General features: G+C 41.9%; 2 protein-coding genes across 4 annotated transcripts in view; both read right to left on the reverse strand.

The window, feature by feature from the left end:
• Positions 1-553: 553 nt before the first annotated feature.
• Positions 554-12,146, reverse strand: LOC124863517 (DNA (cytosine-5)-methyltransferase 1-like). 2 transcript variants are annotated; one of them, XM_047357917.1, is made up of 35 exons: positions 11,930-12,146; positions 11,484-11,520; positions 11,164-11,271; positions 10,335-10,569; positions 10,149-10,221; positions 9,975-10,056; positions 9,847-9,887; positions 9,717-9,768; positions 9,536-9,619; positions 9,344-9,453; positions 9,132-9,250; positions 8,937-9,029; positions 8,706-8,857; positions 8,436-8,623; positions 8,272-8,286; positions 7,513-7,693; positions 7,316-7,413; positions 7,014-7,161; positions 6,280-6,395; positions 6,002-6,203; positions 5,796-5,923; positions 5,468-5,647; positions 3,783-4,007; positions 3,502-3,694; positions 3,301-3,391; positions 3,074-3,208; positions 2,705-2,987; positions 2,473-2,614; positions 2,193-2,359; positions 1,927-2,104; positions 1,653-1,848; positions 1,405-1,568; positions 1,124-1,240; positions 900-996; positions 554-809 (listed from the first exon to the last, which is right to left on the reverse strand). In XM_047357917.1, exons 1-35 carry the CDS (start codon positions 11,974-11,976, stop codon positions 775-777), a joined length of 4,512 nt encoding a protein of 1,503 aa, XP_047213873.1. In that variant the 5' UTR covers positions 11,977-12,146; the 3' UTR covers positions 554-774. The 2 variants fall into 2 exon arrangements, with proteins under 2 accessions (XP_047213873.1, XP_047213874.1); XM_047357918.1 differs by lacking the exon at positions 8,272-8,286 and having other exon boundaries at positions 11,930-12,145.
• Positions 12,147-17,152: 5,006 nt separating this feature from the next.
• The window catches only part of LOC124863433 (sphingosine 1-phosphate receptor 2-like), a 31,531-nt gene continuing 26,428 nt past the window's right edge, over positions 17,153-22,255 (reverse strand). For both annotated transcript variants that reach the window (XM_047357803.1, XM_047357802.1), the window contains exon 2: positions 17,153-20,256. In XM_047357803.1, the coding sequence (XP_047213759.1) occupies positions 18,997-20,112 (1,116 nt within the window). In that variant the 5' untranslated portion in view covers positions 20,113-20,256 and the 3' untranslated portion in view covers positions 17,153-18,996. The remainder of the gene's footprint in view (positions 20,257-22,255) is intronic.

Raw genomic sequence — 22,255 nt, forward strand, 5'->3', positions numbered from 1 at the left:
AGTCAAGGGCATTTACTTTGAGTCTTTACACCTACAGAAACAAGACAAAAAAAAACATTTGTAAAATATCTAGCCAACTTTTTGCCAGTTTTGGGGACATGAAAATGCCTAAAGGCTGGGGCTGCATCATAAGCAGACAACTCCCGGGTGGCGGGTGCCAGTGGGCGAGAGGACGGAAACACCCTGGACCGTTCTTGAAAACGGTAGTAGAAACATGCACATATGTACCCAGACTTGCGTGTAATTAAGGTGTTATTCTTTGGGAGGAAGCTGGAGAGAACCTACGTATGCACCTGACGAGCATCCAGGCTCCATGCAAATAGGCCCCGACGAGGATTCAAACCCGGAACCTTTTGCCGCAAGGCAACAGAGCTTACTATCCAGCCCATTGTTCCAACAGCATTTGTCTTTATTGGATGATCCACAAAAGGTGTCAACACCATAGATGTCATAAGACCAGTTTACTTAAATCTATAGCGATTTGTTTTGATTTAGTTGTGTAAAAAGCTGCCAGCATCACTGGCATTACTGCCATGTTCCATCCAAGCACAAATACAATGTCAGAAGAACTTTATTTGAAATATTACATATAAAATCTACATTCAACTTACTCAACATTGAACATTTAACAGCATGAATAAAAACAATTAAAACTTAATATGGAATGATTACTACATGGTACATAGTGGCCACTTGGTGACAGCTGAAAGTCAAGTCACTTAAAAAGTATTTCACCATCAGCATTAAAACCCTTAAAATATGGAAAAGGAGCAGTTAATCAGAGACCTCCATCTTCTCTTGTTTGACATCTGCAAAAAGAAAAAAAGAACATGGGATTAAGTTTAAATTGGAAATGTTAGTTTGGAAAAATAAAGCAGACAGGAAATAAAATAAAGCACCTGCTGTATCTTGTTCCTCCTTCATCCTGTCTAAGACACATTTCTTAATCTCCAGCCCGATGGCTCTTGAGAGTGGAGGAGGAACAGCATTTCCAACCTGGGAAAAATAAATTAGATACTGGTGATGATTATTGTTTTAGACCCTTCATAAATTGAACTAATGTTAATTGTTTGGAAAAACGGTCTGCTCGAGTTGGCGGCAAGCTCCAAAAACTGGATCGTACCTGTCTGTGTTTGTCCAGGATGTTTCCGAAGAAACGGTAGGTGTCAGGGAAACCCTGGGAGCGTGCACATTCCCTCACACTGACAACTCTGTGCTGCTCAGGATGCAGAACACGGCCCTGTAATCACATGTTCCATGTTAAGATCAAAAGGCAGCAAATGTTAGGCTTATTTATTGAATGCATCCATACATTTTGTTCCACAGTATTCACAAGACGTAAAATAAAATGAACCCCCCCCAAAACATTCAGGTATGAAAATAACTTCCAGAAAGACGATGTACCTGCTTTCCCATGGGCTCAGGGTTGGTGACGGTTGTGCTGAAGAAGCCGTCCCACTCCAATCTACCGTACAGCCCGGCCCAGTGATTGTGACGGTTCCCGGTATGGGGCAGACACCAGGGAATTAGGGTGTTAAACTGCCTGTCGGCAGAGTCGCAGGTTTTCCCTAAAATAATGAAGACCATTTATTCAGCTGAAGATTTAAGCGTCATCATTTTTATTAGAAGTCAAATAAACGAGCCTTACGTACCTCCTGCGCATGTGCAGACGCCCCTGAGAGCCCCGGTGCTGCTGCGGCCGTTCTTCTTATCATGATGCGTGTAACGTAGTTTCTTCGTCATGGTGCCATCTTTTAACCGAACTTCAATGTTGGGGAGATCTCTCCAGTCGGAGCCTGGAGCTAGAGGGATGTGACGCATCCTGGCCTCAACCAGCGCACTCATGTCCTGAGAACAGTAATCATAAAAACAAATGAATCCTAGTGATTTGTGACGAGGTTACATGAAAACTAAAATATAGCCTACCTTGCAGATATGGTCTCTGAGAATGGGCTGATACTGTGTGCCTCTGATCTGCCTCTGGAACCAAGATTGAGGTTCTCCATTGTAGGAAATCTCCATGGCAGAAGCACCATTGCGAATCTCAGGCAGGTCAGACATGGTGTCCCTGACTGTGATGGTTCTGTAGATGCCTCCGTTACCTCTGTCAGAAGACAGAAAATTAGATCTACAAGACTCACTGAGGTTTGTAGACTAACAATCAGCGCTGCAGAGGTGAAGGTTTTCATTACCGTGTAACATTGCTGACGTATTTCCTCTCATCTACTGCCACGGTAAGCGAGCATGCTCTGGGAGCAAACACATGCAGAGGTTCAGGATAGCGAGGCAGCTTCTCCCCTGGAGCAGCAGCCAGGATGATTGCCCTGCGGCGGGTCTGAGCAACACCGTACTGACCGGCCTGAAGAGCAGGAAAGGACAGAGCTCCTCAGGGATCTGGTTTAGCCTCACCAGGACATTTTCACACATGCAGTACTCCATGAAAGAAAGAGTAATCTGCACGGTCATACCTACCTGAAGGACTCCAAAAGTACACTGGTAGCCCATTCGCACCAGACAGCGCAGAGTCAGCTTCAGGACCATGGAGTTTTTGAACGATACAAAGTTCCTCACATTTTCCAGCAGGAAAAACTTTGGTCGGTAGTAGTCGCAGTAGCTGCAGGAGGAGCAGGTCCCATTCAATCAGCAACCCAAACTGGATTTCTGCTCAGTTGTATTAGTAACAGCTGGTCTTGGAGACACTCACCTCAGATATGACACCACAAGTGAATTTTTGAATTTGGAATAAGTGCGAGAATTGAAACGGTTCATCCCACTGAAACCTTGGCAAGGAGGTCCACCGCACAGCATTTCTACATCCCCCTTCTGAGGCAGCTTTTGGCCAAGAGAATTGATCTTTTCTCCAGACATGACCAGCTTCAGGAGGACATTACAGTCCTCCGTGAACACTGTGGTGCCAGGATTGTTGAGTCTGAAGGCCTGTGCAGCAGGCTCCCACATCTCAATAGCCCAGAGGGTCTCAGAGATACCTGAAGGGAAAAAAAAGCGGTAACTTTGACCAACATTTGTGTATTTGAGAGCATATTGTGTTGACTGAAATGGAAGAGGCACTCACCAGCCTGGTGGAAGCCTTCAGAAAGTCCACCACAGCCAGAGAAAACGTCAAGTGTGCGGTATTTCAGTACTTTCGGTGTCTGAGGTTCTGTGCGAGACTCCTGCGGTTCTTGTGAAGCCTTTCCTTTGCCTTTACCTGATAAGAGTAAAGTGAAATTTCTTTCAGCAAAAAGTTCAAACAAAATAAAATAGAGATCTGCATGTAGGCTTTTATTTTTTTAAGCCAACCTTTTCCTTTGCCCTTTCCCTTTCCTTTATGAACACAAGAACGGGCATGATTAGGAGGATCTTCAAAACTCTTTGATTTAGCACTGTAGGCCTGTAAGACAGAACTACATTTAGACATATGCTGCATCAAAGAGATGCTCTATTTTTTTAAAGGAAATTCTGAAATTACTGCAGAGAAAACAAAAGCAAGAACAGTTGTACCTCCAGGAAATAGAAGCGGTCTGGTCCACCGTTGGAGTAATCTTGGACCGACTCATTCAGGTCTTCTGCGTACTCTACTTGACAGCGTCCAAGTACCTCAGACATGCTAACAGTCACTTCCTCATCACTCCAGTAGAGCTGATTGATGTCTGTATGGTAACTGGCTTTGACACCTCTGTGTGTGTTCTCCGGCCTGTTGGTCGACACAGATTTCAGTATATTCTGTACTCCTTCACATAAAAAAACCCCTTAAATAGCCTGCAAATAAATCAAACATCTACCTGTAGAACTTGTAGAGTCTCAGTTTGACCTCTGAGTTGTCTGCTTTCCCATTACTGCGGCGATGACAGAAGATCTCTTTGATGCGGCCAACCCGGAAAGGCTCTGGAGCATCTAGGTTTGACCCCTTAATGTAGTCTGAAGACTTCCTGTAATACTCTGGATACAGATCTTCATCCACATCTTCTTTCCTGTGGGAGCGTTTCATTGGACTGGCTGGTTTCACACTGTAAACCAGAAATAGGCAGCAAGTCACATGGTGTTTTCGGCAATAGTCCTAATCTTGGACATTCAATTGATTCCTAAAGCAGCTAAAATGAACATGTTTGAAATCTGAACTATGTCATACAACAATACTTGGCAGACCGGGACTATTTTGTAATATTCTGCAATCATCTAATCTAACAGACATATGACGTTCCTCAAGGCTACGTCTCGGGCCTCTTCTATTCAATAACTAAATGCTCCTCCCAAGCTTACATTATTGGATATTTCATAAACTCTTATAGACAAATAACGTTATATTTCTGTGTCAAGACACGACGACAGCGCCTTACAACCAATGAATAAGTCGATGGGGCAGTGTCCTTTATGGAGAATTGTTTTTGGCCTTAAAAAATCAAATAAAAATCAGCACTAAACTAAAGACCACAAAGCATGGAAGAAACCTTGTTGGGGTTTCCTCAGTTCCATGTCACCTATGATGTACTCTATAGTAAGCGTTTGGCTTTGTTTAGCACTGTTTGGGGTGATTGTTTGCATGATTTTTCCTTGTTTTAAAATTCTGTAAAGCACTTTGTTACGCTTTACTGTAAAAAAGTGCTATACACACACACAAAAAAAAAAGCCACAATATGAACTATGACCTAATTTTGAACAATAATAAGTCAGCATACTACTACTACAAAAACAGGTATATCTCAAATTCTCAGTAAATTACATTAAAAATTGTATTTATCAAATCAGATAGCTGGATCTCATTCAAAATGCTACTACTAGAGTCCCGAGTAAATCAGGACCAAAGATCATATCACACCAGTCCTTAAATCACTGCAATGGTTTCCTGTTTGTAAACTGATACATTTTAATATCTTGGTTTTGGTCTGTAATGAATGCTATTGGATCTAAACAACTTTCAGAATTTCTTGTAAGGTATTGTCTAGAACCGTCAGGTCATCAGAAACCAGTTTACTCAGTGTTCCCATGAGCAGAACTAAACAAGAGGAAGAGTGCAGAAAGTGTTGGCTCCTTCACTGCAGCTTTCCAATAACTGTCAAAGACCAGTTTGTATTTTTCATGCTTCTTGGCAATTTGTTTTAAATTTGCAATATTTCTTTTTTATGTGGTCCTTAAAATTTTATACAATTCTATTAGAATTCTTCTTAATTTTCTTCATCTTTGTTCCCTGTTCTTGTAAAAACACACTGAATGACCATGTGCAAGAATGATGCTATACAAATAGGCTTGCCATATCATGGGTGCACTATGAATTAGTAGACTTGTGAATAACAGCAGGTCAGTGATTGGCTCGCTCCCAAGTGTTGTTTGTATTCCTGTTCTCTGAATCATGTTAGACCTCAGATTGGACCAAATGCTGTCAAATCTGCCCTGTTAATACTGCACAACACCATAATCTACATAAACCCAACGGATTCCACTGTGCGTCTAAATAAAAACGATAACTTACCTGAAACTAAAGGCTTCAGCAGGCAGGTAGACGCCGTCTCCAACCCTGAATTGTTCTCCCTTGAACCAGGCTAACGCATAAAGAGCCTTGTTGTCACTGTCATCATTCTCCAGGGGCTCAAATGGTCGAGGTACTTCCTGCTCATTTTGCTCTTTAGTGCGGGTGCAGCTGTCACAGAATCTAAAAGAAAATATAACCAAGATAATGCAATGCTTTTGAAAAAGCTAAAGAAGAAAAATGTATCTTATTTTTGGAGCAAAATTAATAACAGGGTTAACGTTATTAGCACTACAGTAGGCATTTCTTTTAAAAAGTGGCTGCTTTTTACCTGAAGTCTTCTGATAGTTCAGTCTTAGGAGGAGTCTCAAATCGGGCAAACTCTGTATCATACCAGAACTGATAGAAGAAACTCTTCCCATCATCCTCAATCACCTTGAGGTCAACGTCTATCCCACCCTGAAACATACAAAACAACTTTTAAGTAACAAATCAAAATAAACGGCAAAACAAGGGGCAGTAAACCGATTAACTTACCTCCATGAACCAGTTGTTTGATGGAGCTTTGTACATGACGTTCACCTTTCCTTGTACGTAGTTGAGCAGCATGTCTTCACATTCATCAACGACGACGAGCTCCAATGGATCAGAGGACTCTCCCAGAACTGTGTGAATCCCGCGAAGGAACCAGTGGGCATGAAACATCTTCCCATTATTGTCCTCCCACAAGGAAGTGATCCTGAAAAGGAATGCTCATTAAATTCACAAGGTTAGACTGAATAAAATGTTACAGAGGACCTTAAGAAATGTCAAACCTTGCAAGATACAGAGGAATGGATGGATCTTCTGATGAAACGGAGACACAATCTCCCACTTCCAGCACTTCATCGTTTAAAGAGACCTTCTTGTAGTAATGTCTCTTCCCCACGGTCTGAGGATAATCAGAGTTAAATCAAGACAATGCTGACACCAACACTTTTATTTCACCAAGATGCTGCAGTAGGTACCATCCACACACAAACTAGGTTTTTGAGGAAAACAGTTTTCAATTTTAAAAACCACTTCAAAATTATTTGCGATGGATACAAGTCAATTAGATACCCTAAGAGTATTAACAAAACATGGAAAAAGATGGGCATTTTGCAAATAACCACCCTGACTTTCTGTGCAAGAAACCACAACAAACGTGAACTTGTTTTTATGTAATTCAGCCAATCCGTTTCACTTCGGGGTGACTTTTCTCATTAGACCTCAAAATATAAGCTGCAGATGTTAATCACTGAGAGGAAACCATAACCTGTGTCAAAGGAAAACTGTTTGGGAACAATCTTCAGCCTGCAAGCACTGTTGCAATGCATGCTGATGTTATGGTTATTGCCACCTGCTGGCAGAGCATAGGTATCACAGCATTTATAGAATGGAAACTAACAACCAGTGGAGAAGCAGATTTCTCCCAAAATGGAAGAAAGTCTAAAAAAAAAAATGATGCAATCAATTTGCAGACAGCGCTGCAAGCCTGTTCTTCCACAAAAGGAAATGAAAAACATACCTCGACAGGCTCACCGATCCATGCTAGTTTGGACTGGGTCTGCCTCTTTTTCTTGGTTTGAAGAACCTTTTTGGTCTTTTCTGCTGGAACATCATCCTCCTCAATATTTTCATCATCCTCTGCCTCCTTTACAGCAAGGTTTGGACATCTAAAAACAAAACAAAAAAACAAGGATAAATACACAATAAAACTAAATGCATTCCCCTCATACCCGTTTTATATCAAGAAGCTCAAACACAATGGAGGCCAAAACCAGAAAAACAAAATGTGTTCTTGTTTACAAGCCGTATTAACAGCCTCACCTTCTCTGCTTACAGGCTTGCTTGCTTTTGCCACTTCCTCCAAATTTGATCATGTCCTTGCAAGCTGCGCATTTGCCACAATCAGGAGACTGGCACACCTACAAAACAGGGGAAGAAAACCAGACACATTTCATTTGTTTAGAAGTACGAAGACAGATCCTCATTGCTAGTCTTAAACAAGAGCTTCACCAACTCACTTCACAGACTCCACAACGCTGCCGTTTGACTCCTCCGTCTTTATCGTTCTGCTCTATCTGATCAGCGAAGAAGGCATCGAAAATCTGGCAGACCAGCTTGGTTGTGGTGGCCTTGGTAGGTCCTTTACTGTCCTTCTCTATCTTAGTTGGGTGGCGGATGGCCTGTCTCCTGGCAGCTCTCCTGTCAACAGAAGAAAGTTATTTAACTTGTGATCACGTGTGGAGCGATGGCATTATGTTGCCACTGGCCATTAAACCACTGCATCAGGCCATGCAACGCAGCAAGCCAAAAACAAAAAACAAAAACTGATAGTCAGGATGGAAAATGCACCTTGTAGTGAAAGTAGCTGATAAAGTGTGGAGCACCCTGGCCTTTTAATACGTCAGCTACTTTTTTCCTGTTGCAGAGATATCACTCTACTTACTAATGCGCTTTTCTAAGTTTACAGTCCTCAAACCAAAAGTGTTTTTTAATGCAGTAAAAACTAGACTGTTCTACAAACTTGCTACTACAAAAAAACCAAGTATACATTTTATTGGCACCGATTCACACACCTACTTCTTTAAACTGCCGTATTTCAGGAAAAAAAACCAAACAGGATAATATATTAGAATGTAAAGCAAAACTCTGGCTAAAAAAAAAAAAAAGTTTGCATGAACTATGATATGGATCTTATTATGAACATCAAGTTTTAAAATGCTTCACACAAACAGACCAACAAACAAGCTAAATAGGCAATCACAGTAAGGCCTACCTACCAGTACAGCTGCATGCTGCATTAGGAAATGTTAAAGGAACGTTAGACATCTGGGAGACGGGGAGTGAGGAGTATAAATACAGGAATATAAAAAGGAGTAAAAATCAACAGCTTGTTTAGAGAAGCTTGGATCTTCAATTCATGGTCACAAACATTTAGCCGTACCTCTTTCCCAGAGTGACTCCTGCCAGTTTGATCAGATCTCTCATGCAAGGAGTAACAATGATGGGCTGCTCATCCGAGTCGCCGGCCTCATCATAACTCTCCACCTGTTCCACAACAAACTGGGCGTGACGCAGCAGCGTGTCTTCAGTGAAGCAGTTAAAGTTCAGTCCTGCAGGAGGGACGGTTGTCTACAGGTGATGAGAAGAGCTAGTTAGTACCGTACTGCAGCATGAAAAAAAAATAACGCTAAAATTTCACGCCAGAGCTCACCTCGATCTTGTTGAGAAGATCCTCGTAGGTTACGTCTGGATTTTTCTGGAGGAATTCAACGACAATCTTGCTCATGTAGATTTTCTCCTGCATCAGTGCGAAAATGGGGGCATACTCCTCACTAGGCTCCATCAGGATGTAGTCGGCAAAAGCTAGACAAGCGGTGTAGATAGTATTAGCAAGTCACGTAGGTAGCATTAAATATTCAATAAGAACAGGAGCAAAACTCACATGTTGTAAAGCCGATTAAAGCCTTTTCTCCTCCATCGAAACCAGTTATCCACCAAGCGTTGATGGGTCCAAGCTTTCTGGCAAAAACACCACCTGAGGAAAAGAAAATATGGCAGAGAGTATAATTTATAGAGGCTAACAAAAGTGACAGCCATAAACATAAGGTTTATATTTTAAAGAAAACATTAGTCATACTAGTTAAGCCGGGGCTGTCATCATAGATGGGTTTCACATAGCAGCTAAAGTAGAGCTCCACGTTCTTCTCAATCAGCCCCGAGTCAAATGGGCAAAGATGGCCCCGCTTGTCGTACACACTGCAAAGACACAACATACCAACGTTAACCTAACAGCGGTCCAAGATCCATCACGGGGATCAACGCAGCTTGGATACAGATAGGATCACCTACCTGAAGTTGGTGATCCGGTGCTGTGGCAGATGGTCATAGCTCTCAAATCCATCCTCATTTGCCTCAAACAGTGACAAACTCTCATGAGTTAACATCTCTGGCTCTTCAAGCTGAAGATGCAAATCAAAAAGACTCAGGTTTGGAATTAAGCATTTGGCTGGGCTTGACTGACTGAAAATGCAAAGACCTCACCGCGTTATCGGGATCCCCTTGAAACAACTTCAGATCTGGGTCATCCAGATACTGCCTACAGTCAGGACATTTAGGAGGTGGCGTCTGGGGGAAAGAAAAAGAAAAGAAAAACATTGAAGTAGTTCGTGTTACTACCAACCACCTGACCAGACCATCAAGGTTTAAACAACCACCCCAGTACCTTTGCAGCAGGTCCTGGCTTAGTAATTTTGGATTTTGACTCCTCTGGAAGTCTGCAAAAACAAAACCAAGTATTGTAAAGTGTTTGTTCCCCCCCAGGAGTAAAAATGTTCTGAGTGGATATCACTTACTTTTCATCAGACTCCACCTTGAGGCGTTTCTCCTCCTGAGTCTGCAACAATGTGCAAAATGGATTTTACCACCAACTGAAAGTCCCAACCTGAGCAGACATTTATGTTTCAGCGAATAAACACCTCACCTCTTCAGAGTCGTCTTCCTTCTTCGGTTCATTTATCCCGTTGGCATCTTCTCCGTTAAAGTCCTCAGATTTGCGCTTTTGACTGCAAAACAGATCCGTTAGAATGCCAACCACTTCCTTAGAGACACATTTAGCCTCTTGATCAAAAAGAAGCAAAATGAAGCTTATACGTACACTTTGGTGAACATTGACAAGATGGTTGGCTGTTTCCCACTGTTTCTTGTTACTCTGGTACTGGTCGGTGATTCTACAAAATTTTGTAAAAGAAACCTTCTGTTTTAATAAAACATTTACAGATTTTGTGAATAATTCTCTTGAAAACAAGGATTTGCTTTATAAACAAACAAGTTTCCTCCTAACTTTTAGTTTCCGGGTTTGCCTTGCTCCTGCGCGCACCCTTCCATTTGGGAGCGGCTGGCGACTTGGTTTCCGTTACTTCCTGTTCTGTCGCCATATTTACGTCGTCTTCCTCTTTATGGGAGCCATTAACGAAGCCATTCACCTTTCCATTCTGCTCCACGCCATCCACATGTGCGCCATTTTCAAGATGAAGCTCTTTACCCAGCAAGACCTTCACTTTCGAGATATAAACCTCCTGAGGAGAAACGTTACAGGGGTGTTTAAAGGCGCACCTCCATAATTAAGTATGATGACTTCATTTTCCTGCAAAACCTTACAACCCGAACTCCCCGCCATGGAGTATTGTCAAGAGGAAGATTAAACATAAAAGAGCCCACAAAGCAGATGAGCTGAAGGTTGCTTTAAAAGCGACCTGAGTTTCACTCAACACCTCAGCAGTGCCACAGGCTGATCGCTTCCATGCCTTGCCACAGTAATACATGCAAAATAAAGCCCTGACCAAGTACTGGCAGCATCCACAGTAAAAGTACATGGACATAGTGTTTTAATAGGCTGGGTTTACTCCATTAGCCCTGCAATATTCTAATTAAATTTCTAAGTTCTACTCCAAGAAACAGAATCTTGACATTCATAAGTTCTAGGCCATCTTCATTTAAAGTTGACTGAAAAACATTAAATATGACCGTCCTTTTCTGAAACTGAATCATTGAAATGAATGAATTCAAGGTAATGGAAATTATTGAGATTTATTGTTTCTTAGCTGCACACCTTTATCCACAAATAAGAAACAACAAAAATAAATACATAGCTATCTTGAGGCATCCCTGACCTTTGATATTTCTGAATTCTTCATTTTTTCCTCAAGGCTGGTCAGTTGGTCCTGAGCATCATCATGCAGGAAGTCCTGCACCAACCTAAGCTTCTCTTTCACTTGAACCTGAAATGACATGTTTACAGTAATGAGAATTTCAGGTTAAAAAACCCAAATGTAAAACCTAAGTTTGGCAGCCAAACTCAAAATCACGTTAAGAATCAGAAACCAAACTTGATCATCTTATTAGATTCTAGTGACGTAGGGAGTAGTTTTTAGAGCGTAGGTTGCATACATGAAGCAGCCATACTGTGTTACTTAGTGCAAACTTCATTTACCTCCTCTGGAGATCCATCCTCATCCAGCATCTGCAACCTGTATCCAAAACACAGGTCAAAATAACTTTAGTGATAACACAGCGGCAATCTTTCGGAAACACACTGCCTTCTATGTTATAATATTTAAATGACAATAAGAGAGAATAGAAACACATCAATAGGAAAACTTCCTGAGTGGCGCCAAATCACACACACACACGAACCTATCCATTGTGAGGCTAACCCTGCGGCTAGCAGGCTAATACAGACAGGAAATACAACCAGCTGAATAATTAGCTACAAGCTAACGCTAGCTGCAGAAGCTACTGCGAGCAAAGCGGTGAAGTTCAACAGTCATGAGCAGAGAGGTATGTGACAAATGTTCAGGCTTACTGTCGTGACTTCTGAAATCATATAGGTTGCTAAACAACTGTCACAGTATTAGCATATTTTTATTATTACCATACCTCTTCTTCACGTCGTCGGGCAAAGAGAAGGACGTTTTGGATGGCATCGTAAACAGCGACTTAAAAGCGCAAGACACACAATAAAACTATATTAAAAACTGTTAAAACAACTCGTTCAGCCCGCTGTCATTAACCACAGCACGGATCCACAGTGACCCGCCAGTGTGTGGCTGCTTCCTAACGTGGATGCTATATGCAGTTCGGGCGCGCAGGCCGTGTTTTCGCGCGGAATCTAGTGGAGGGCTTTCCGTTTCATTTCCGGGAGCCGGATCTTTTGGCTTAGAACGTCTTAAGAGCCGATTCTTTCATCTCCCAAACTCTTCTAGCACTAAAAAATAACATAACTTTGAATTTTTTTTTTTTATATAACTGCAAATACATTCCTAATCAAACTTTTTCTAGATAGATGATTTTTCTCAATACAATAATTTTACTTTGATTGACAAAAAAAAAAAGTCTTAAAGAAATTAAATCTATTTTTATAAAAGAAAATTGTATAAATTTTCTATTTATACTTTCTGTTGCAAGTAAACTGTACTATGGTAACCCACTTCTGGAAACATTTCCGAGCCATGATCTAAAAGCGTTCTGCTGCCTTGGTTTGTACTAAGACTATTGCAAAAAGGCTGGATCATACTCAATGCTGCCTAGGGAGGAAGTCCCAAAGCAGAGTTTGTGAGAGGGTGTGAAGTCAGGTCACAGTCATTGAATTATCTTCTTAAAGAGGCTGGTGTCTATGTACTGAGTCTCTATTTTTCAGTGTGATGGAAGGATTCTTGCTTGTTATTTTTATTGGATTTCAGTACAAATAGGTTGAAATCTTTATATATTTTCAATATCACATCCTATGTACCAGACACACACACTTTAAAATACAAACAAAACAAAAAAAAGTAAAGTCGATTCCCCATGTAAATGAGCTGGCACATCGAGCCGGCTCGGTCGCGGCCGACACATTAGTAACGGAAACCCGGCGCTGCAAACTCTACCACTGCAGCGACCTATCGGTGAAATACCTGCTAAATACCATGAACAATCTCCATTTAATAAGTGGGTTGGGATCACACACATATTTTATTTATCAAAAATGCAACTCATAAGCAGAGCAGTGGTTATTACGAGGATAAAATTGACCCAAATATACATGTGTATAAATGAACGAGAAAGGCATAGCTTCCCCCTACTTGTTTCACACTTGTTGAAGTCCGCTGACCAGGCGGAAGCAATAAGAATGCTGTTTACTAATCGGCAATAACAGTAAAATGCATCTCAAAGTCCAGATTTCGCACTGGCGACTGATTTCGGAACGATATAGGTTACTAAACAGAAAAACATAGATAAGATTTAAATACAGGATCCCAACTATTTCTCAATGAAGTATACAGATGTAGTAGTGACATTAACCCCAACAAAGATAACTGATTTAGGGTGCATAGCTAATGAAGCAGCTCACTCTGCATTGAGGCAGACGTTGACCTTTGAGGAACCTGCAGACCACATTTGAGCATCAGATGCTCCTATTCCTCTCACAGTGTTCTGGGACTACCTTACAGGTGCCCTATTTCAAACCAGCTCAGTAATACTAAACTTGAATGGGTAGGGAGGTATTGGTACATTTATTGAGCCTAGTTAAAGAACAGTACCACAAGCTGATTACTGAGGGGTCTTCTAAGGCATTAATTACTGGCTGGTTTCCGCCAGGAACCAGAAATGAATAAAGAATTCATAGGACATTTTTCTTGTGATTTATGTTTTCAGCTATGGGTCTTGCCAAATAAAATGTTTTCAACCACACACCCTCCATTGCTTTTCACTTCTCTGAGATTGGGTTTCAGCAGTGACACGTCCCGGAGAGAAACCCAAACCTTTCTCTCTTTAAAGACACTCTTTTGCTCAATCACTGACACCAAGACACTTGAACTTCTCCTGTTCCTGGTTGAGATACATGACCTAAGACCTTCATTCAACAGGTCAATGTTTTCAGTACTGAATAACCGAGCTGTTTTGTACAGGACAACAGCGCCACCTGACCATCTTAAAGTTTTACTGTAACGTATGATTCAGATCCTATCTGTAATACAGCGGACATTAAACTTCTTCAGAACCCCGTTGAAATGCCTGATTTTTGTGATGTAAAAAGACCAAGATAAATCACCTACCCCATAGGCTTGATATATAAAAATTATAATAAAAATAATCAAGACTGTTGTCACGTGTGCTACACAGACCGTACTTGACAAAAATTTCAACAGCTCCTTTAATGTTACTATAAGCCTCCTAACAGCTTTCTTCTTGTCCTATCAAATTTGGAGGGATGTCCAGTTCTTGTTAATGTCACTGTTGAGCATATAATTTCCACTTGATGATGACTGTCTTCAATTATTTATCTAATACTTTGGAAATTCTTTGCAGGCCCTTCTTGCTACTTTAGGTAGTAAGATCATTTGAAATCTTTCTGTGGAGAGTTTCCAAAGCACTGGTGACTGATCACAGCCACATACTGAGGTATAAGAGGGTGGGCACTCTTATGTAACCACAATATCATTTTTTCCTCCTTACATTTGTTTGTCAATTGAATTGCACAGTGTGTATATATATATATATATATATATATATATATATATAGGCATCAAAACTATGAATTAACACATGTGGAATTATATACTGAACAAAAAAGTTTGATACAACTGAAAATATGTCTTATATTCTAGGTTCTTCAAAGTAGCCACCTTTTGCTTTGATTACTGCTCCACACACTCTTGGCATTCTGTTGATGAGCTTCAAGAGGTAGTCACCTGAAATGGTTTTCCAACATTCTTGAAGGAGTTCCCAGAGATGCTTAGCACTTGTTGGCCCTTTTGCCTTCACTCTGCGGTCCAGCTCACCCCAAACCATCTCGATTGGGTTCAGGTCCGGTGACTGTGGAGGCCAGGTCATCTGGCGCAGCACCCATCACTCTCTTTCTTGGTCAAATAGCCCTTACACAGCCTGGAGGTGTTTTTGGGGTCATTGTCCTGTTGAAAAATAAATGATGGTCCAACTAAACACAAACCGGATGGAATAGCATGCCGCTGCAAGATGCTGTGGTAGCCATGCTGGTTCAGTATGCCTTCAATTTTTAATACATCCCCAAAAGTGTCACCAGCAAAGCACCCCCACACCATCACACCTCCTCCTCCATGCTTCACGGTGGGAACCAGGCATGTAGAGTCCATCCGTTCACCTCTTCTTTGCCGCACAAAGACACGGTGGTTGGAACCAAAGATCTTAAACTTGGACTCATCAGACCAAAGCACAGATTTCCACTGGTCTAATGTCCATTCCTTGTGTTCTTTAGCCCAAACAAGTCTCTTCTGCTTGTTGCCTGTCCTCAGCAGTGGTTTCCTAGCAGCTATTTTACCATGAAGGCCTGATTCACACAGTCTCCTCTTAACAGTTGTTCTAGAGATGTGTCTGCTGCTAGAACTCTGTGTAGCATTCTCTAATCTGAGCTGCTGTTAACCTGCGATTTCTGAGGCTGGTGACTCGGATGAACTTATCGTCCGCAGCAGAGGTGACTCTTGGTCTTCCTTTCCTGGGGCGGTCCTCATGTGAGCCAGTTTCTTTGTAGCGCTTGATGGTTTTTGCGACTGCACTTGGGGACACTTTCAAAGTTTTCCCAATTGTTCGGACTGACTGACCTTCATTTCTTAAAGTAATGATGGCCACTCGTTTTTCTTTACTTAGCTGCTTTTTTCTTGCCATAATACAAATTCTAACAGTTTATTCAGTAGGACTATCAGCTGTGTACTGTATCCACCTCCTGCACAACACAACTGATGGTCCCAACCCCATTTATAAGGCTTGAAATCCCACTTATTAAACCTGACAGGGCACACCTGTGAAGTGAAAACCATTTCAGGTGACTACCTCTTGAAGCTCATCAACAGAATGCCAAGAGTGTGCGTAGCAGTAATCAAAGCAAAAGGTGGCTACTTTGAAGAACCTAGAATATAAGACATATTTTCAGTTGTTTCACACTTTTTTGTTCAGTATATAATTCCACATGTGTTAATTCATAGTTTTGATGCCTTCAGTGTGAAGCTACAATATTCACAGTCATGAAAATAAAGACAACTCTTTGAATGAGAAGTTGTGTCCAAACGTTTGGTCTGTACTGTATATATATATATATATCACATGAAAGGTGGGTAAAAGTCTGAAATTAATCATCTTGGTGTTTTTTTGGAACATATAAAAAAACTGGCATTTTAGCTTAACAGGGATGTGTAGAGGTCATAAAGCCACAACAAACTTGTCAAAAGTAGTTTTCAAAAAAAGATCAGCTGTTTGCTTGTTTTGTCACAAGATGGCGTTACGGAGCCACTATTCCTAGCGCGTCACTCTGTTTCTTTTTTATTTTGTGTTCACATTCTAAATGTGAACACAAAATAGCCGCAGTTTTGATGTGATTGAATTGGAAAACACTTAATTTGGAACTGGACAGTGTATTATTGTTGCTGGACATGAACATGGATAACGTACCGTTTGTGCTATTTTGTCTTAAAGATTCCTTCCTAAATGAATCACAAATACAGGAATAATTCAGAAGTCTTAAACATTTTACAAGACCTCACCTACAGGTTTCCAAATCTGGTGTAATATCCCTAAAGGTGCTGAAAAGATTTGGCTGGCTGCCCAACCTCCTAGGATTGATTTAGCTAGTGTTCCCACCCAGGAATTCTGGATGTCTGACAGGAAACAGTCCCAACTCTCTCAAGGCCACTATAAGTCAGTCTCTCCCTTCACCCCAGGACTCCCCCTCACCCCCCAAAATAGCCTCTGATGTGTGTGTGTGTGTGGGGGGGTGGGGGGTATGTTGTGCTTCTTGCAGACAAACTATCTCACAGACAGCTTTCATCACCACACCCCACTTCATCATCCCTGCTCTCTGCCCAGCTTCCCTTCATTGCCCGGTCTTGCTTTAGCCTTTAAGCAACTGAATCATTTTATTAGGTAAGACGGCCATGATTAAGGCCCACGCAGTATTTGCACGCACAATTTCAGGCTTTCATGTTGAAGCCATTGCTCCTCTGACCTTGTCAGGGCATGTTTAGATGTAATGCTTCATTTTAAATACTTTGCGGATCTAGGCACAATAACAGAACATCTCTGGGCCTGCAAAGAAGTTCACGCTGCATCTTAATTGCTTCACAGCCTGAAATGAAACTCAAGCACACAGAATTAGTTTCTGTATTTCATTTATTATATAAAATTGGAATGCATTTAACAAAAGGTTTATGTACCTCCATTAGTGTTTAGGATTGTACCAATTTAACACAGGCAGCGTGCTACAGAACACACAAAGCTATTGCACACGAGACATTTCATACCACACAAAATCATACATACTGTACAAAGATACATAATTACAAACATACATAGCAATTCATATTTGTCATACAATACCATCGACATACACTGAAGTCATACACATATTAGAACACTGTTCCACCCAAAACGGGAAAATGGGGGAATTTGACATCAGCTGCCAAAGTGCTTTTCACCATTTCTACTTGGATTTCTAAATGTAAATGTCACTAATAAAAAACAAAACAAAAACACTAACGGACAGCTTCCTGTATCCTGTTTGGTTACAGGAAGGTTGGTGTAACCCTGAACAATAGGAAATGGACAGTTGAAAGCAGGACTTCCTATGGCTGGAGGAAGTTGCATGTTTTATGTAGAATAAAGAAGCATTCCTCCCAGGAGGGCAGACCCCAATGGTGCTTTTGAAAATGGATCTCCTCCCATCGTACAGAGGCGGTGAGGGGTTGGGTAGGGTCTTTGGAAAGATGAGAAGTGTTTACACTTTTGGTCGCACAAAGCATATAGCTAGCAAGATAAACCGGGATTTACAATTTCTTGTTCTTGGTGCAAGAAGAGTTCACAGTGAAGGTGACCTACCCTGTATATCCCACTCACTGCTCATCAGTGACTTGGCGATTCAAAATCCTGATCAGTAATACTGTCTATAATGGAGCGCATGCTCCCAACACTTCATTCATACATTCAGCCTTTTTCTCTCAAAGGAAGGCACAAACAAAAGGTGGCACATGGCTGCTACGTGGCTACAACACTGTCAGGGCTGCTGTCTCATTAGTCAAAGTCAGCGGAGAGCTGTTAACAGGTGAAATTCATCAGTGCCAAATAACCTGATGCGCTTTCTGATGTGGCCTTCCTCAGTGGAAACAATGAGGATATAGAAGACAAGGGTAAAAAGCAGGAGAGAGATAGTTGGAGAGGGGACATGGGAGAAGGGTTGTTAGTGATAGAAGCTGGAATATACTACAAAAACATTAGCGCTTACAAATGCATTACAATTTCAACATGCACTAAATAAAGCAGATTATGTACTTTTGTTGTGGTTATTCAGTTTGTTTAAGCAAGGTTATATAGGGAATATATAGTCCTTGTTTTGCTGAAGCACCAGTCAGTATGGTCTCGGCATGGTGGAGTGCTCATTGTTGCAAACTGCTTCCTCTTGTTCTATTAATGTGTGGTAACTCTATACCTCTTTCTCTACAAACAATGAAGCAGTTGAAGTTTAGACCAGACCATCTGCATGGTAATCGACAAAGTGCAACTTCGCATTGACACAGCTCAACCTAACCGGAATATTATACATGCTCTGCCCGTACGTTAGCTTTTTAATATGGGTTTGCATGTTTAAAAAGAAAAAGATGAAAACGGTTTGCTCCATATTCACTAATAAAAGTACCAAGCTAAAACGCTTTTTCACATTTTTCAATTTTTTTTCATATAGGGAATTGGTTACTCCTTATAATGTTTTCACACCTGTTTCACAGCTGAACGGTGTGACTCTTGAATGCTGATTGTAAAGTCCCACTGTTCTATGTGAAAAGCACTCTGCATCCTGAAATGTGTCCCAACAGACAGCTGTATCCCAACGTGTCCAGAAGTCTAGTCCCAGCATGTGCCGGCTTCTCTGTTAACATCTGTCCACCTCATCATGACGTCTCTCCCTCTCGTGCACACACAAAGCCATCTAACGTGTTTGCACCAAGTCAGACACAGGTGGTACCCGTTTGCATGATGGGTGTGGTCTGGTGTTCGAATTTGTTGGTGCAATGTTCCATAGAGCTAGAGCTCTTCAGCTGGACCAGGCAGCGTTCAGAGGGCCGGCCGCTCTGCAGCACACCCCAACAGCACAGCACACGCAGGAACTCCCTTCTCATGTCCTTGCTGCGCAGCACGTAGATCATTGGGTTAAGTGCCGAGTTCAGAGTGGCTAAGCCGAAAAACACATGGGCATTGCTGAGCACAGGGCAGAGCTGCATGCTGCAGGATGAATCCAGGAGCAGCACGGTAAAAGCTGGCAGCCAGCATATGATGAAGACACCCAGCACTATTGTGACTGTTTTGAAAAGGGCATATGCTTGTGAGTTAGTTGCCTCCTGGCGGCTGGAGCGAACGATCAAATAGATCTTCACATAGAGGATGACGATAGAGAGCAGTATGAGGGTAAAAATGGAGACAACAAATAGTATGTATTGCTTAGAGTAGAGCGGCAGGACAGTTGAACAGTCAGGGAGGTTGTTGATGCAATTCCAGCCTAAGATGGGAAGTCCTCCAAGCAGAATCGAGGTGACCCAACAGGCTCCTATCAGCAGAAACATGCGACATGTTTTGGTGGAGCCGTACACTTTGACTTTGGTGATAGCAATAAAGCGCTCTATAGCTATCGCCAGCAGGCTGAAGACAGAAGCAGCCAGAGCGATGAACGCCGTTCCTTCTCTGATAAACCACTGTACCGGCACCAGTTCTAAGGTCTTTGGTCCTGACAGGAATATATTGGCTATGTAGGCGGAGCCGGCCAGCAAGTCAGAGAACGCCAGGTTGCCGATGAAGAAGAACATGGCTGAGTGGAACTTCTTGTTGCGGAAGACAGCAAGTAGAACCAGGAGATTTTCGAGGATGATGATGGTGCACAGGATTACAAGGACAATGTTAACCTCAGTGAGCTGTTTTTTTACCTTGTATTGTTCCCTTGTTTCATTAGCGGTCATATTCTTAGCATAGGCATAGTGGTACGTGATGAGACTCTTGTTGTAGTACTGGAGGTACTTGCTCTTCATGGTGACAGAGTGGCAGAGCCCAGCTGCTTTACAGCAAAGATTCATTCAAACTGTGGAGTCGTGAGGAGCGTCTAGGGCATTAATTACTGCCTTTATGGTAAGGACAGGAAAACAGATGTGGGGGTGGGGGGGGGGGTGAGGAGGACTGCCTGTCCTACAGTCACGTCTCAGGAGCCGTATGTGGGTCACCTGCAGATACAAAGAAAAAGGGAAGCCTGTGTTAGTGACAATTGAGACAACAAAGACAAAGCAAACCTTAATTTTTAGCAGTGGAAGGCCAAAGTCTAACATAGAAAGCAGTATTTAGGCAATATGTAGATTATTTTGAAGAGTGGAAAATAAACCGTAAAGGAAGAAGATTAAAGTAAAACAGCTTTTAGCAAACAATAGGGAGATTTAAAATAAAAAAAAAGTTTGCATTTACATTTCCAGCTAATGAAAAAGATAAAGTGTACCATGCGAACGGAAACCCTGCTTGCTCTTTGCATGTTATCACAGCCAAAAATTCTTATATTCCCAGCGGAATAAGTAATTCACTTTTTTCAAATTATTTTTGGTGAACCTGTACAAGCAGATGTCATTCTCCAGGTAAAAGAAAGAGTCCTCTGTGAGTGTTGAGACAAAGGGCTGCTCTCCCAGTCTGAAGAGGACATTCCTCTAACCCTGTCCGAGCACTCGGCTGTCAACACAATGCATTGTTGTGCGGAGTGAACCATTCCACTCCAGTGAGCTACCTTTTAAAACTGCAGCATAACTTGTGGATCAGCCAGACCTCCTCGCCCTGACCTGCCCAACCACCTACCCACCAACTTCCAGCCAGCTGAAAAAAGCCAGCAGCAAATCAAACTGATACCTGCCAGGAAGAAGTAGGGGCTTCTCCGTATTGCACAGAAAAAACCTGTTAAGACTTGATCGCGCTCTGCAGTATTACTTCCACTTTTACATATTACTGGTGCAAAAAACATTCACAGCAGTAATATGCCAGATTAAAATTTTAGCCAAAAGAAGCACCTGTGGAAAAAAAAATTTGGAAAAATCTTTGACTTAATACGAGTTTATTTATGCTTCTGAAGACATGGATAAAACAAAATGACCTTCCCAACCACTGCCATGGTTTCATATTACTCTTTTATAGGAGCAGCCTTCTTACAAATGTAAATAAAATAAAATAGATAGACCCTTCAGGACTGAGCACAAAGAGGAATTTAAAGCTCTGGAAATCTAATTAGAGGTGAAGCTGGTGTCTTAAACCTGTCAAAAGTAACACGATCCCTCTACAGACGAGCTCCCAGAGAAATTCAAGACTAATGATTCCTTCCACCGCCTGTATTTGCACTTCTGGAAGGCTGCAAAATATTTTATGTAAATAAATGGATGGAAACTACGCCTGGACCTCCTCACTGTTCTGGTGGGCTTTGAGTCAGAACCTGGGAGGCTGGAAGATAAAGACAGACGGAGATCAAGAGCAAGAATCTCAGATGCAACTGTGACATACACATACTCAAAGAAAAAACAGCTCACTGCAGACTTTTACAAAAGCAGAAAAATATTGTTCCTAAGAAGAAGTTAATCGTGACAACCTGATATTATTGGGGCAAGGTGTTCCCTTGCTTACAGGCAGGTTAAGCTGCTTTTGGCTGCCAGCTAGAACTAGAACACTGTTTCCTCAAGCAAAAACAGCAAATAGGCTCCTTCAGTGCGAATAGCAGTGGCCTTTGGTCTTTATAACGGAGCAGCACAGATCCATTTGGCTGCCGACACTATCATAGCAGAAATATATTCTCGGTCGAGCACTCTGTTATCGAACTGCCACCTGAGGAGGCCTGTCTTCTCCCCACTCTTTTTAGCTCCATTTATAGACATAAATAGGAGACTTGAGCTTAAGCACATGTGCCTGCTGCAGCAGGGTAATTGCATTAGGTTGCATTATTGGAGCATAATGATTTTATTCGTGGAGAACTGCTGCATCTCCACAGACTTCTGTCTGCTTATAAGCCACAGAGTTTTCTTTGTTTCATCTTGGTCTGTTTTTTTTGCAGGACAGGCCCACTCTCCATCTGGTGTGTGTGTGTGTGTGTGTGTGTGTGGACAACTCAAGGTCCTCTCAACTTTGTATAGTCTTCGGAGTCTGTCACGGTGTTGCTGCATGTGGGGAAACCTGACAGGCCGGTTTGCCTGCAGCACTGTC

Source organism: Girardinichthys multiradiatus, chromosome X, assembly GCF_021462225.1.
Source record: "Girardinichthys multiradiatus isolate DD_20200921_A chromosome X, DD_fGirMul_XY1, whole genome shotgun sequence".
Classification (NCBI taxonomy): Eukaryota; Metazoa; Chordata; class Actinopteri; order Cyprinodontiformes; family Goodeidae; genus Girardinichthys; species Girardinichthys multiradiatus.

Coding starts and splice junctions, on each gene's coding strand:
- LOC124863517 (XM_047357917.1), bottom strand. CDS start 11,976: ATGCCATCCAAAACGTCCTTCTCTTTGCCCGACGACGTGAAGAAGAG. Junction 3,695..3,782: donor AGACTCTACAAGTTCTACAG/GTAGATGTTTGA, acceptor GTCGACCAACAG/GCCGGAGAACACACACAGAG. Junction 2,105..2,192: donor TACGTCAGCAATGTTACACG/GTAATGAAAACC, acceptor GTCTTCTGACAG/AGGTAACGGAGGCATCTACA.